This window comes from Danio rerio, chromosome 13 (assembly GCF_052040795.2).
Source record: "Danio rerio strain M-AB ecotype USA chromosome 13, GRCz13ab, whole genome shotgun sequence".
NCBI lineage: Eukaryota > Metazoa > Chordata > Actinopteri > Cypriniformes > Danionidae > Danio > Danio rerio.
In genome coordinates this window covers 24,584,599-24,598,330 of record NC_141033.1, presented here as the reverse complement: position 1 = coordinate 24,598,330, position 13,732 = coordinate 24,584,599, and the positions used below count along the sequence as shown (strand labels likewise).

Genomic DNA, 13,732 nt, shown 5'->3' with positions numbered 1-13,732 from the left:
GAAATACCAAGTCAAACGAAGTCAAAAATACCAAGTAAGTTTATTTCACGTATTTGTGGGGAAGTTTACGCAAGCCTCTCTGAAATGAGTCTCACACAGAATTACATAGCAATTTTACTCTTTATAGTCTTTATTACAAGCTTGCTCAGTTTTAAAAACTTTTTAAACTTATAAAAAATCACAGCGAGTTGGAAAAGATATTTTAAGCCCAGTTTATTTGCAAAAAAATGTTCTGAAATGTAAAAAAAAAAAGAGACTTGTTGGGTTTATATCACTCCAGTATGACTGTGGACACACTATACCTACACACAGTTCTGTCCAAACAGCTGACAAAAGTTGCTATTCATCATACAGTAGGTGCCCTTTAAGGATATCGATAATGTAGTGTGCTCAAAAACAGTGACAAAATTAGCATTAAGAAGATATAAACATCCAAAACTTGCAGTTTGTCACTTCTGATTAAATGGATCAACAATATTTTTGACATCATCTCAAACTTCAGCTTCTCATTAAATCTTGTGACCAATCAAATTCAAGATGCTTCTCATTTACTTTTCATTTGATGCTCTTGATCTCAACCCCTCCCACTGGCAAAGCGTTGATAAAACAAAACATTATAGGCTATTATTTTTTAAGGGGAGGAGATACTCTGTCTCACCATGTCTTTATGTTTCAGTTGTTATTGTCACACATCCAACAAAAAATGCACATTTCAAAGCACATCACAGGACCTAAATCATTTTCCTCAACATCTTTACAAGCAATTTACCAGCTGAAAATACTATCATAATAAAACATTTTAACAGTTAACAATGAACTGCACATTTATTGGCCACTTTTCTCTTTAATATAAGATCATTTCTGGCAGCACAGGTGACAATTAAGAAATAAAAACTCTCTATCTTCTACTAAACCACTCTTTCGGCATTAGACTTATCAAATGACCCCTCAAGACTGACAACAGCCAACTGGACACTCTCTGACATCAACAGAAAGAAATAACACAATCAAATGGACAAGAAAACTGCCACAGACATTCTCTGGTATCAAGTTATCAGTGGTGTGGTCTTTAATGTTGAAGCACACGTGTGAGTGTGTGTGTGAATGACAGGAGGAGGAGAAGCGTTGAGATGACGCAAGCTCCAGCACTGGCACGTTGCCACAGTGACGGCATGACTCACCTTGAGGTCCCTGTGCACAATGTCATGCTGGTGGATGTGGCTGACGCTTTCCAGGATCTGATTGATGCAATGACTGAGAAACACACAGACAGAAAGAAAGCAGGGGGGAGGAAAAGAGGGCTGGATTAGGGAGAGAAATCCAGGCATGAGTACAAGGATCTAATTCGCGATAGGCACAAGAAATCCAGAATCCAGTGTGGATATGAGCTTTGCAGGAACAGAGAAATGCTCTGGTTTGTTTTTGGATTGAGAAGCTTTTCAGGATGAAAATGAAGATACATTTACCATGTCATCCATATGCAAATACAAGTTTCTGAAAGCAGCATTTCGGTGTGTATAAAAAACCTTCTGAAAATGAACAATGGTCTTACTACAAATAAAACAAAAACATGATTCTTGTAGTTAAATCAAGGAAACTACAAATCAACTATGGGTTTAGTACATTAACCATAGTTTAACCATGGGATTTGCAGAAAAAAAACACATTTAAAATTACACAAATGTAATCTACATGCCAAAAAACATGGTTAATACACATTTACTATAATAAAACCAAAGTTAATCGATGTATGAACACACTGTTCAAATGTTTAGGGTTAGTAAGACTTTTTAAATACTAATTTAATCAAAGAATGAATTTAAATTTTACACAAGGTTTCTATTTTAGCTATTATTGTTTTGTGCTTCAGTATTCATTGAATAATCATTAAAAAAGTTTACAGGGAAATATAATTCAGATGAATTATTCTAAAGATTTTTTTTAAAGCAGTAATTTAGCTTATAGAAGACTCTTCAAGAACACTAAAGAGTTTAACAATGTTGGAATTATGATATTCATATTCTATGATGATATTATAATTGTTATAATTGTCGACTTTTCTTCCACCAATGAAAGGTTCAAGAATCCTTGGAGTACTTTTTTTGAGATTGTAACAGATTTGTGTGTGTTGAGCATCAGTTAAGACAACGTTAGCACCTGTCAGCTTTAATTGTGGGGAAAACTGGATAATTTTGTCTGCTAATTTCATTTTCTGGGTTTAAAATCATTTTTGGGGCGGGATCAAAATTACGTAGCGCCGATCTGCCTGCCCAGGGATGACGCGTTGGTTTCTCATTATTATTCATAGCGGAGTTTTCTTATGCAATGAGAAGACCCTGCTTCTTAATTATTCATGACTGCATGTACTTTCTGAAGCCAAGGGAGTCAGACCTGCCAAGCTGTGATATAGAGTATATACGCGCACAACAATCAGTATTTAGCCGTTCATGAAGAGTTGTATGTGTTTGTTTCCACAATCCACGGGTTTGTTTCATGTTTTTCCCCGTGATGCTGTCAAGGTCGATACAGCAACGCTGTTGATTCGCAGCATGCAGCATTGTCGGGAGACCTGTACAAGAATGGTGGACTTTGTCTTTTATCAGTTGAGTACGTTATCATTCAGACACATTACCTATATCTGTGACTAATGGTTGAAATAGATAGGGCAAGAGACCTGCTGCATTGCTATTCACTGTGTCTGCATTCAGACCTGGGGTTTCAGGAGAGAAGTCCCCCTCATTTATGATGTTTATATTATTATTTCTTTGCATTTTAACTTTGTAAACTATAAAATGAATCGTCTCCTCACAGTTGGTCTCATTTTGTGAGCCAACTGACAGTTGTTTGCTCCTCTTTTTGTTCACCTGCTCTGCCAGCCATGCTCACTCCCCCTTTTGCTTGCAGATCTTCATGTCCATAATGAAGCTTTTTAAAAAAAAAATCTGAGGTAGGCTTGAACTGACTGTGGGGGGTTCATGAAATCCAGGTCATAGAGGGCCATAGCTCTGCACGGTTTAGTTCCAACCCTGCTTCAACAACAGGTTTCAAACAAGCCTGAAGAACTCGATTAGTTTGATCAGGTGTGTTTAATTAGGGTTAAAGTGAAACTGTGCAGAGCTGTGGCCCTCCGGGAACTGGATTTGACACCTGTGCTTTAAAACATCTCAGTGTAGAACGGCATCTCTTTTGTTTTGAATCTGAACCTGTTTTTGATAAATAACATAAATCAATGATTCATGATCAAGTCATATCTAAATGAGCTCTTTTGAACAAAGCATTTGAATGAATAATTCAGTGAATCCCTCAATAATACAGGGACTTGCCGTCACCTATTGCTGGTCTAAACTAGCCAGAGTCCGCAAACAAGAACGCCCCAAACAAAATATTGTTCTATTACTGTTATCTGAAAATAAATAAAAATCACACACCTAATTCATGCCTTCAAACTCAAACGGGCCAAATCCCAGTAATACTACACAGATGGCATTTGTTTCTCCGACAGAGGTCTTTCCATAGACACATTGCGGGGACAGAAATAACAAGCGCCGGTGGAGCTGACAGGAATGTTTATAAATGCAGCGAGCGGAGCAGCTCATTACAGAGCTCTGAAACCTGTTCAAAAAGGTCATGACCTGTGGACAGAGGGCGGCTGGGTGGGCATAACATCTCTCTGAGGAAATTTCAGATGGCGGTGTTGTGTTTGCCGGCATACTTGAAAAATAATAGATTTCTGAGCACTTCTGGTTTTTGCAAAGAGCTCGCAGAAAGAAGAGCAACGGTGGTCAGGAAAGAAAGGGCCCCATTAGATATTCCCTAAAGCTTTTTTGAAGGAGGATGGCGAGGAAGGCATTTCTTGTGTCCAAATTTGGCCAAATCTGTGGACAGCATTCCATTCCATCCCATTACAGAAGCACTTTCCAGTAAAAACTCTTTCTGTTCTTCCTTGATGCGAGCTAACAGAAGCAGCTCTCTCGCTGTACATCCAGAGAGTGCCTTCCAAAAGTAATTGGAAAGTGACACTAATTTTGTTGTTCTGGCTTAGTGCTGAATATGAAGTGGAAATGGACCGAAGTGCAGACAGTCAGCTTTAATTTTAGGGGATGCCTGTCCAAGGCAGCAAGTTAAAAATAACAGGTCAGCTACCACCCCTGTTAAAACAGAGTATTTACATAGTTTGACATTATTGGAAATAAAAATATCATGTTTAAAAATCAGTTGCATAACCCTGGCATTTAATGATCGTCTCGCTGTCTGAGAGTAAAGGGCAGCATCAGAGACAGAAAATATCTCTACTGAGGCCTTATAGTCAAGAACTATGTTGGTTCCATGAAATACACTGATGGCTGAAGACAGTCACTTTCTATTAAAATGTGTTTACTAGATACACCTGTCCAACTGCTTGTTAACACAAATTCCTTATAATCACATGGCAGTAGCTTAATGCATTTAGGCATGTAGATATGGTCAAGACGATCTGCTGCAGTTCCAACTGTGCATCAGAATGGGGGGAAAAAGGTGATTTAAGAGACCTTGAACATGGTATAGATGTTGGTACCAGGCAGGCTGGTCTGAGTATTTCAGAAACTGCTGATCTACTGGGATTTTCATGCACAACCTCTCTAGGGTTTAAAGAGAATAGTCAGAAAAAAGAGAAAATATCCAGTGAGCGACAGTTCTGTGGGCGCAAATGCCTTGTTGATGCTGTCGAGCTGACAGAAAGGCAACAGTAACTCAAATAAGTACTTGTTACAACCAAGGTATGCAGAAGAGCATCTTTGAAAGCACAACACATTCAACCTTGAGGCGGATGGGCTACAGCAGCAGCAGATCACACCACTGTGTATTGTTGCTGATGATGTCCATCCCTTTATGACCACAGTGTACCCATCTTCTGATGGCTACTTCCAGCAGGATAACGCACCATGTCATAAAGCGTGAACCATCTCAGACTGGTTTCTTGAACATGACAATGAGTTTACTGTACACAAATGGCACACAAATGGCCCCCACAGTCACCAGATCTCAATCCAATAGAGCACTTTTGGGATGTGGTGAAATGGGAGGTTGCATCATGTATGTTTGTCAATAAGGACCAAATTCTCTGGTATTTCCAGTACCTTGTTGAATCTATGCCACGAAGGATTTAGGCAGTCCTAAAGGGGGTCCAACCTGGTGCTAGTAAGGTGTACCTAATAAAGTGGCCGGTGAGTGAATATCTACATTAGTATTGTTGGTTCACGGTTGATGCTACAAACTTTAAGGTCTTTTCAATTTATACAGTATATTGAGGAAAATATGTTTGTGTACAGTGTGTCTGTAAAGACAGTGAGTGGATGCTCTTAGATGTGTTCTTGTGCTTGAATGAAGAAATATGCCAAATTATGTCTTAGTATGTGTTCCTGCTGACACAGCCAGTTATGTCTTCAGTATGAAGAAAACATATTTGGCCTTATAACAGCCTGAAAATAGCTGCTGATACTTTCAATGTTGAACAACAAAAGACGTAGAAATTTACTCTTAGACTTATTTTGGTAACAAGTTTTCATTTTTTTGCTCCATTTAATCTTTAGCCAGTGTAGATAAGTTATTTGGTGTGCAAGTCACAATTGAAAGTTTCATTAAAAATGATGTAAATGTAAAACAAAGCAAAGCTGGGTATCAGATCTTAATCATGTTTTCAAAGATGAGAAATGATCCAAGGCTCTGTCTCGTGGTCAAACCTCTTCTGTTTGTGCTCGCCATTCCCTTATACAATTCAAGTTACTGCTTCGAGTATATTGGACTAAGGCTTTGTCCAGCGCTAAGCAGTTTTTGGGCATAAATATTTTCAATCAATTTCTGAATGTTTTCTTTTAGATATTAAGCCTTGCCCCCTAGAAGCATTATTTGGACTTAACCCTACAAATGTTTCCTTGTCATCTACACAATCAAATATTTGTATATGTATGCATGTATATAGCTGACCTATTTTATCCATATAAGCCTCTAGCTTAGATAAAAATGGACTGTGCTTTTTAATTTTTTTTATTTAATTAATTTTTTGGAAATTATTTTCTCTTTTTTGAAATAATTTTTTTTCTACTGCTGTACCCTTTGCATATTTGTATTTATATTTTTCTGTATTGTTTTATGGCCTAAAATGTGTTACTTTTATCTTTTTTGTGTTGTGTCTTTTTATTATTTTCCTTAATGCAAGAATATGTAATTGCATTACTTTATTCAGAGAGAAAGAAGATGTGAATAAATTGTGTTCTGCTGCTACATTGGAGGAGTTGATGTCTAATGATTCTATGTATTTAATGCTGTGGCTCTCTGACTAATTTCTTTCAATAAAAAAAGCAGAGTTAAACTAAAATGATGTAAATGCTTTCAGGCCAAAATTTGTATGTAACAAACATTATAAACAAGTTCCTCTCATTAAAATGTTAAATTTAAGTATAAAACAAGCAGAAATTATAATGGTGTTCACTATAAAATATAGGCCTGAATAAATTTTGCTCAAGTAGAAATGAAACTAGCAGTTTGAGGAAAACCTGTAGAATATGTTATTATATTATACAAGTTGTGATGAAACATAAAATACACCACACACTTCAGATGATTTAAAAGCATAATAAAAAGTGACATTTAAATTTGGTAAAAAATACATTATGATATATATTTTTAACTTTCTTTTTATCATACGTTCCTGAATTTGTTTAAATGACTTCTTAACATAAAAACAGTCACTTAAAAAACACTTATTTAAATGGTTACATTAAATTAAAAGTGCTCAATGAGATAGTTGACCAGAAATGGAATATTCTGTCCAGTGTTGCCAGATAGAGCGGTTTTGAATTTGATTGTGCGGGTAAAAAATGGCATAGACGGGTTGACAAAATTTGGGCGGTTTTGAAATGTAAATTGTATATGCAACTTATTTAACAAAACTTAACTGTCTGCTCAAACTCTATTCAGTTAGTAGTGACCGGTGCATAGCACAAACCATGTGGGCACACCCGCAAGAGGAGCTGAAGAAAAGCTGTATCAAAATCTCCCTGGACACATCTGACTTCCCTTTGCCTGTACGCGCATCAAGCAGCTCCTGCAGTTGAACTCACAGTGGTTTTTCATGACATTTTTATCAATCATTTATTTCTGCTATTGACAGCGAGAACAAAAATAGAAGCAGCACCTAATTATGTTCAAAAGAATTGGCCAAATGGAACGAATGTAAACCCCATTTCGAAAGTAAAACATACTCTAATAGGTAGTGTAATCTACACAACATTAAGTGCAGCGTGTGGGTGAGAGTGGGCAGTGTTTCGATGTGATCCGGTTATGCTTTGGTTCTGTGACTGCTGGTGTTAAATGATGTATGTATGTAAATAAAATTATGAGAGTTAAAGTAACTAGGTTCATTTAGATTTAAATACATTTAAATTCATTAAAATATTAATTTAATAATTTAGGCAGTTTTTGTGAGTTTGGCCGGATTTTGGTGTAGTTACAGTACATCTATATCTGGCAACACTGATTCTGTCATAATTTATTCTCTCCCTCATGTGGTTTAAATCCTTAATGAGTATCTTTTTTCTGTTGAACACAAGAGGAGATCATTTGAACAATGCTGGTCGCTGGGACTCATCCACTCCCATAATAGGAATAAAATACTATGAAATTCATTTATTCTTCAAAATATCTTCTATTGTGTTCAATAGAAGAAAGAAACTGAAATAAGATTTGAACAAGCGAAGGGTGAGAAAATGATTTTCATTTTTGGTGAACTATTCCTTTAAATGAATGAAGCCTTGGTGAGCATAATACAATTACGTCAAACATCTCCTAAACTATGCCCAAACCTCTAAACAATATTGCATGTCCATAAAAAATCTAATTGCAGATGACTTTTTGAAACTTACCTGGCATCTGATTCACTGTAATATTCTCTTGCAACAATGTCTTCAAACAGTTCTCCGCCAGTCACCCTACAGAAAGAAATACAGACTCTCAGCGACTTCATTCAAACACAAACTATAAAGAGCATGAGGCCTGTACAGGAGCGTGTGGCTAATGGAGGCCAGCTTTATGACCACAGCCCCGGTACTTGAGTATCGGCCGAACGCTATCAAACTCCTAATGACACAAGAGCCCTGAGAGAGTCATACATTCACAATCTACACGCTTTTACACACGTCTCGCTCTCTCACACACACCACACAGGACTCTATATCTTAACAACACTTCAGACTCTGATAATCGTGTAACATGATGTCAACATAAATCAAGCAAAGGAGTTCAGAAAGCAACCGAAGCAGACTTTATATGGGCCTACAGCCTAATCGTCACACTTCAATCGCATTTTAACACCGCTAATTACTGCCAAACAGCACTGAGAGGAAGTGGAAAGCGTGAGTATACAGGCTTCATATCAAGTCAATCCTGAAGACTCAAGATACTTACAGGTCAAACACCAGGTAATGAAAGCCTTCTTCTGCGATACTGTCATGGAGACGCACTGTTGAAGGAAAACAGACAGAGAAACAGCGTAAGCAGGATGAACGGAAAGAGCTTTTATCCTTTTCTTGACCTGCCCATGATGTCATCCTCATTAGCTCCATTACAAAAGCCAACGTCGCCGCGTAATGCCTTCTAAGGCAGCATTTAGCTGAAATGAACCTCATAACTGACCCATCTGGAATGTTGTACTTAAAGAGCAAGTCCACACAAACCCCATAAAGGCCAAACTCAGAATAAGACGGCCTTTTCATTATTTGATTGAAGGGCCTTTGTTGTCTAATACAACATAAGGAGGCCTTTTCTCCAAATACAGAAGCATTCGCTCCAACGATTGTTTTGCTGTAATTATGATGAAGCTGTTTGTTTGTTTAATTTGTTCTAAATGAATTCCAAATATGTCAATGTTTTTTCAATTAATCCAATAGTTTTTGAGAGGGAGGACAGGAATTTCAGTTTTGTTTTGTTTTTTTCTTAAAACATTTTAACAGTGTTAGATGATTTTAATATTTCTGTGTTATTAGCATCTTATGTTAATTTTACAAATTTAAATGATTTTATTTCATCCTGCAGCCTCTCTCAATTCTCAACAATGGAGGGCATGTCTGAAGTTGGGGCTGACATGATTATCACAGCAGAGTCAGCCAATTAGTTTGCAATCGGCCACAGTTTGAGTTGGGGTATTTGCATAAAGGGATCTGATTGGCTGACACTTTCATTGGCGATTGAATTGAGAAACTCGCAACTAGGGCTGCACGATTAATTGAAAAAAAGATCATGATCTCAATTTGACCCTACACACAATCTACTGTAAATTCAGCATCTCTACAATTCAGCCAATTATATTTTCAAGTTCTAGAGAAGCATTAAGGAGGGCGCACAAGTATTCATATTGTTTTATATAGATTGCTCAGCAATGTAGACACCTCCAAATAGTGTTGAAAGTATCACATACTGTGTTTATACGCTATAATTCACCCAAAAATATAATCTGTCTTAATGTAATGATGTATTAACGCCTCCAAATCACACATCAGCTGACGCACTGTTTGTTTACTACTGAGAGGACATGCACTCGCTCGTAAATGATGTGTAAACAGAAGCTGCATAGGTTGTAAATAACAGGTAATAAAGTTGTAACTAATGTTCAGTTTGTTGCACAGAGTCATTGTTTGGTAACCACATGGGAAGTATGATTTGAATGCATGTTTTTTATCCTCAAAGTGACGGCGGCCATGACATGAACAGCACTCAGCAGTGAAATGTAAAGCGTGCACATCATTTAAATGATCAAGTCACATTTTAGAGTTATTATTACAGCAAACCCTGATTTGTTTTTACTTTCATAGCAAACAGTGTTGTGCCTGAGAATAAATGTTACTGGGTCTGTATAACTACTCTAGCCTATATAACATTAAATATATTGAAAGAGGGAATCTGATAATGACAAATGTCTCATTTTACTAATGAAAAAAATGGTCTAATAATGTTGTCAATGACAGATTGCAAGCATATGTCTCAAACACAATAATTCAACTTTAAAATTATGAATAGTTGTATTCTGATGTCATCACTTTACTGTGAATTAACATGTGAATACGCCTAATATATATACTGTTGTTTTACCATATGTGTGAGAAAGAACAATAATAATAGCCTACGCATGCTCATAATTGAGAAAAAGCACAAACTTGATTTTAAGCAAAAAAAATAAATAAATAAATCCCACATTTTTTTCCTGAGATTTCCCACAGTTTTTACATTTTGTTTTTATTTTTAATTGTACAGCATGTCCACTGTAGTGGATCACAGAACAATTTTAGTTCAAAACAACCGCCACTCAGACAACAAAACTGTACAGGGTATGGAAGTTAAAGGATATTAATCCAATATTAATGTAACAAATACAAAACAGAAGCCATTTTTTCCTTTTGTATTGACATTGCTGAAACAGTTTAGACTGGAAGAAAGCTGAACTCAAAAAACAAAACAAAAAAAGTGATTTTAATCCAAAACAAATTTAACATAAGTGTCATTCTCTTATTGTCTCTAATTCTCTAATTGTTTAATTGTCAGACTCCAAGTTCACACTCTGAGACTCCCTTAACTATTTTATAAGAATCCTCTTTGCTTCAGTTCTGCCCCCTACAACATGCAGTCATTATTTACATTAAGATGGTCCTGGTGTCCACTATAGTGGACTTTTAAAAAAGGATAATATTTTGAAACACAAAAAAGTTAACAGTTTTGAAGGCTAAATGTATTGTTCCTGACACTTTAATTAACAAATATATATGTAATAATAATAGTTAAAAAAAACTAAATCTAAAAGCTAAATGTTACCTACCCCTCTCCTTCCCATGAAATGTGCTTTTTTGTATGTCTGCCATTTTGGATGCAATGTAAGAAGCGGTTCCTAGCATCCCAGCCAATCAAATGACATATCACTAGAAAGCCCAGGATGTACTCTGAACAGTACAACAGGACTTGACAGAGTAGCTTAAAAAATTCAAAGACAATTCATGAAAACGCAATGTTCACTACAGAGGACACAAGTCAATGGGTGGGGTCTCAGGAGGATATGGAAAAAACTACTGTGGAAGTCGATGGTTGCCAGCTGCAAGCATTCTTCAAAATATCTTATGTTGTGTTCAACAGAAGAACGCCATAAAAATTTACAACCACACGAGTGAGAATAAATCAAGTAAAGCGTAAATGAATGATGATAAAATGTTCATTTTTCAACTGTCCCTTTTAGACCGACTTGGATACGGTTTGCTTGTAGTCCACAGAATCTTTAAAGAGGACTTTTAAAATAAACTGTACCCACAAGATATATTTAGAAGGCATTATCTTTTATCTTTGAAACAACGTACTTGCACAATAAGCCAGAGCTACAACAATAAACACACTTCATGATGACTTTAAATTAAACACAATCACGGGTGACATCATTCATGTCAGAGGCTGATCTGTTTTTTTATCGAGGTAACAGTGGGATTGCATTGTAAGGCAAGGAACATTGCTCATCCTGATTGAAGGTAATGCATTTGTCATGGATAGTTACAGATTTGAAAGCACAGATCTTCACACAAGCTGCCATTAAGAGACCCCCGGCTCGCTCTGGTTGTGTGTGGGTCTGTGTAAATGACAGCGTGCATTAATCTCAGCCATGTGAGAGAGCTGGCGGTGCTACAGGAGGGCAGAGAGGGCAAAGCAGAATATATTATCTCTGCATCCACCCAGGAACACCCACGGCGTGGACACAAACACACACATCCTGACAGGAAGACTGCATTTTAACACTATTCAGACTGAAGCTGCGTGTTTGCGTGTGTGGTTTTAACAGTCTGGCTTGAGAAGTGAGGTGTTAATAGAGCTGGTGTGTGTTGTAAACTGATGAAGATGACACTTTTTGAACTAGTATTCGGCATAACATTGTTACAAGCGGAAAGGTACTTTATTAATGATTTGAAAATTAAAGTAGTTAATATTATATACTGTGTTACATGCATATGTGTTGTAGTGAAGCAGTCGCAAATGTGTTTTAACCCTTGTGTACTGTTTAAATTGACTACCCTTTCGTTATGTTGGGGGCTGTTTTTGCTGCATTGACTTTCATTATTGATTCCAAAGCAATCACACAAAATAATCATGCATTCTTGATTGTTAGTTTTCTCTTTTGGAAAGAAGGTACATTTTTTTCTGTTTACAGTTGATCATAAGTTTACACCATTAACCCTTTAGATAGGCCTGTGCAAAAAAGTGTCTGTTTTTATACTGAGTTAACAACAGATTACAGTGTGTGCAGAAATACACTATGTTCTGAGAGCTGAGCTGCTTATTTTTTATTTTCTCAGACATAAAGATAAGTGCACAAAATTCTCTTTCACACTCTTACATACAGTACTCGCACATGCCCCCACACACACAAACACACACACACACACACACACACACACACACACACACACACACACACACACACACACACACACACACACACACACAATACGTCATATAACACAGGGCTTGCCATTAACGTTATTGATCATCACCCACTGGGGCTAGTAGTTTTTCAACATTACTCGGCATTTTCACTAGCTACAATTTTGTTGTTGGGAAAATATATATCAGATGCAAAAAAAATGTACTTTGAGATGCTAAAATGACTTGATTTAGATTTTGCGTTACGCTCACAACTGTATGCGCTTGCTCAGTGAGCATGAGCAAATGGGTTGTGGATTTATAGTGTCACACTTCAAGTTTTTATTTTACATAACTTTTCAGAGCTCAACACTAAAGATTTACCAATTTTTTCTCCAGCCACACATAATAAATAAATAAATGATTCTTAGTCCAAAATAACTGCAAGCAAACAAAAGCAGGTGAAAACATACCATGTACAATATTAAAAAGATGATCACGTGAAGGGTTAAAATGAAAGCTACCTGCTGCTTACAAAAAGACCTTTAAACCTGGAGCTCTTGAAAGCAGCAGGACTGTGGGTGCACGAGCATCACTTTTTGTCCAGCCTTTTTAAAAGAGAACCGTTTGCACCAGTTACGTTTCCAGGCACAGATGCTTTGTGCAAGGTACCGTTTCTTTTAGAAACTTTTAAACATTCTCACGCATCACATAAGATAAAATCTGCCTTGATACTAAAGCCCTCGTCAGTGTATCAGGATCGCATGTGTCTCATCATGCACATGATAATACTCTCATTCAGTATTCACGTGCTTTCTTTGTTTTTCGTTATCATTGTCATCTCTCACACTGGCCCCTCATTGGTGAATCCTTGTTGTTGAACTCATTGCATTTTAAGAAAACTATCATTTAAAACTGATCATCAACAAGCCAAAGCGACTAGTGAGAGTATCTGTCTAACCCACCACAGCTGAAATCTACCCGCATTTGGCAGGTTGGCGTCTGTTCATGTCAAACCCTGATATCAATATAATTTTTATCCACAAACTAAGCTTTTTTGCACTGCAACTGATGATCAACAGAATTTTTTTTAAATTTTGCCTCTTCCCAACAGGGAAAACCAGCAACAATTAAGAATGCATGATTATACATTGTCATGGCTTTGCAATTAAAACATGTCATTATAATGGGAGTCAATGTGGCAAAAACAGCCACAAACCTAACCTAACAAAATCAATTTTCACAGTGTATTGTTAAATTTAGTTTTAAAATTTAAAAAAATTTCCCAAATATGTGCCAAAATATTTGT

The 13,732-nt window shown here is 36.8% G+C and overlaps 1 protein-coding gene across 50 annotated transcripts in view; it reads right to left on the bottom strand.

Annotated features, from left to right (window-relative positions):
• camk2g2 (calcium/calmodulin-dependent protein kinase (CaM kinase) II gamma 2) overlaps positions 1-13,732 on the bottom strand; it is a 118,037-nt gene that overhangs the window by 47,574 nt on the left and 56,731 nt on the right. For all 50 annotated transcript variants that reach the window (XM_087279284.1, XM_087279305.1, XM_087279319.1 and 47 more), the window contains exons 4-6: positions 8,443-8,497; positions 7,902-7,967; positions 1,182-1,254 (exon numbers count right to left, since the gene is read on the bottom strand). In XM_087279284.1, the coding sequence (XP_087135410.1) occupies positions 1,182-1,254; positions 7,902-7,967; positions 8,443-8,497 (194 nt within the window). The remainder of the gene's footprint in view (positions 1-1,181; positions 1,255-7,901; positions 7,968-8,442; positions 8,498-13,732) is intronic.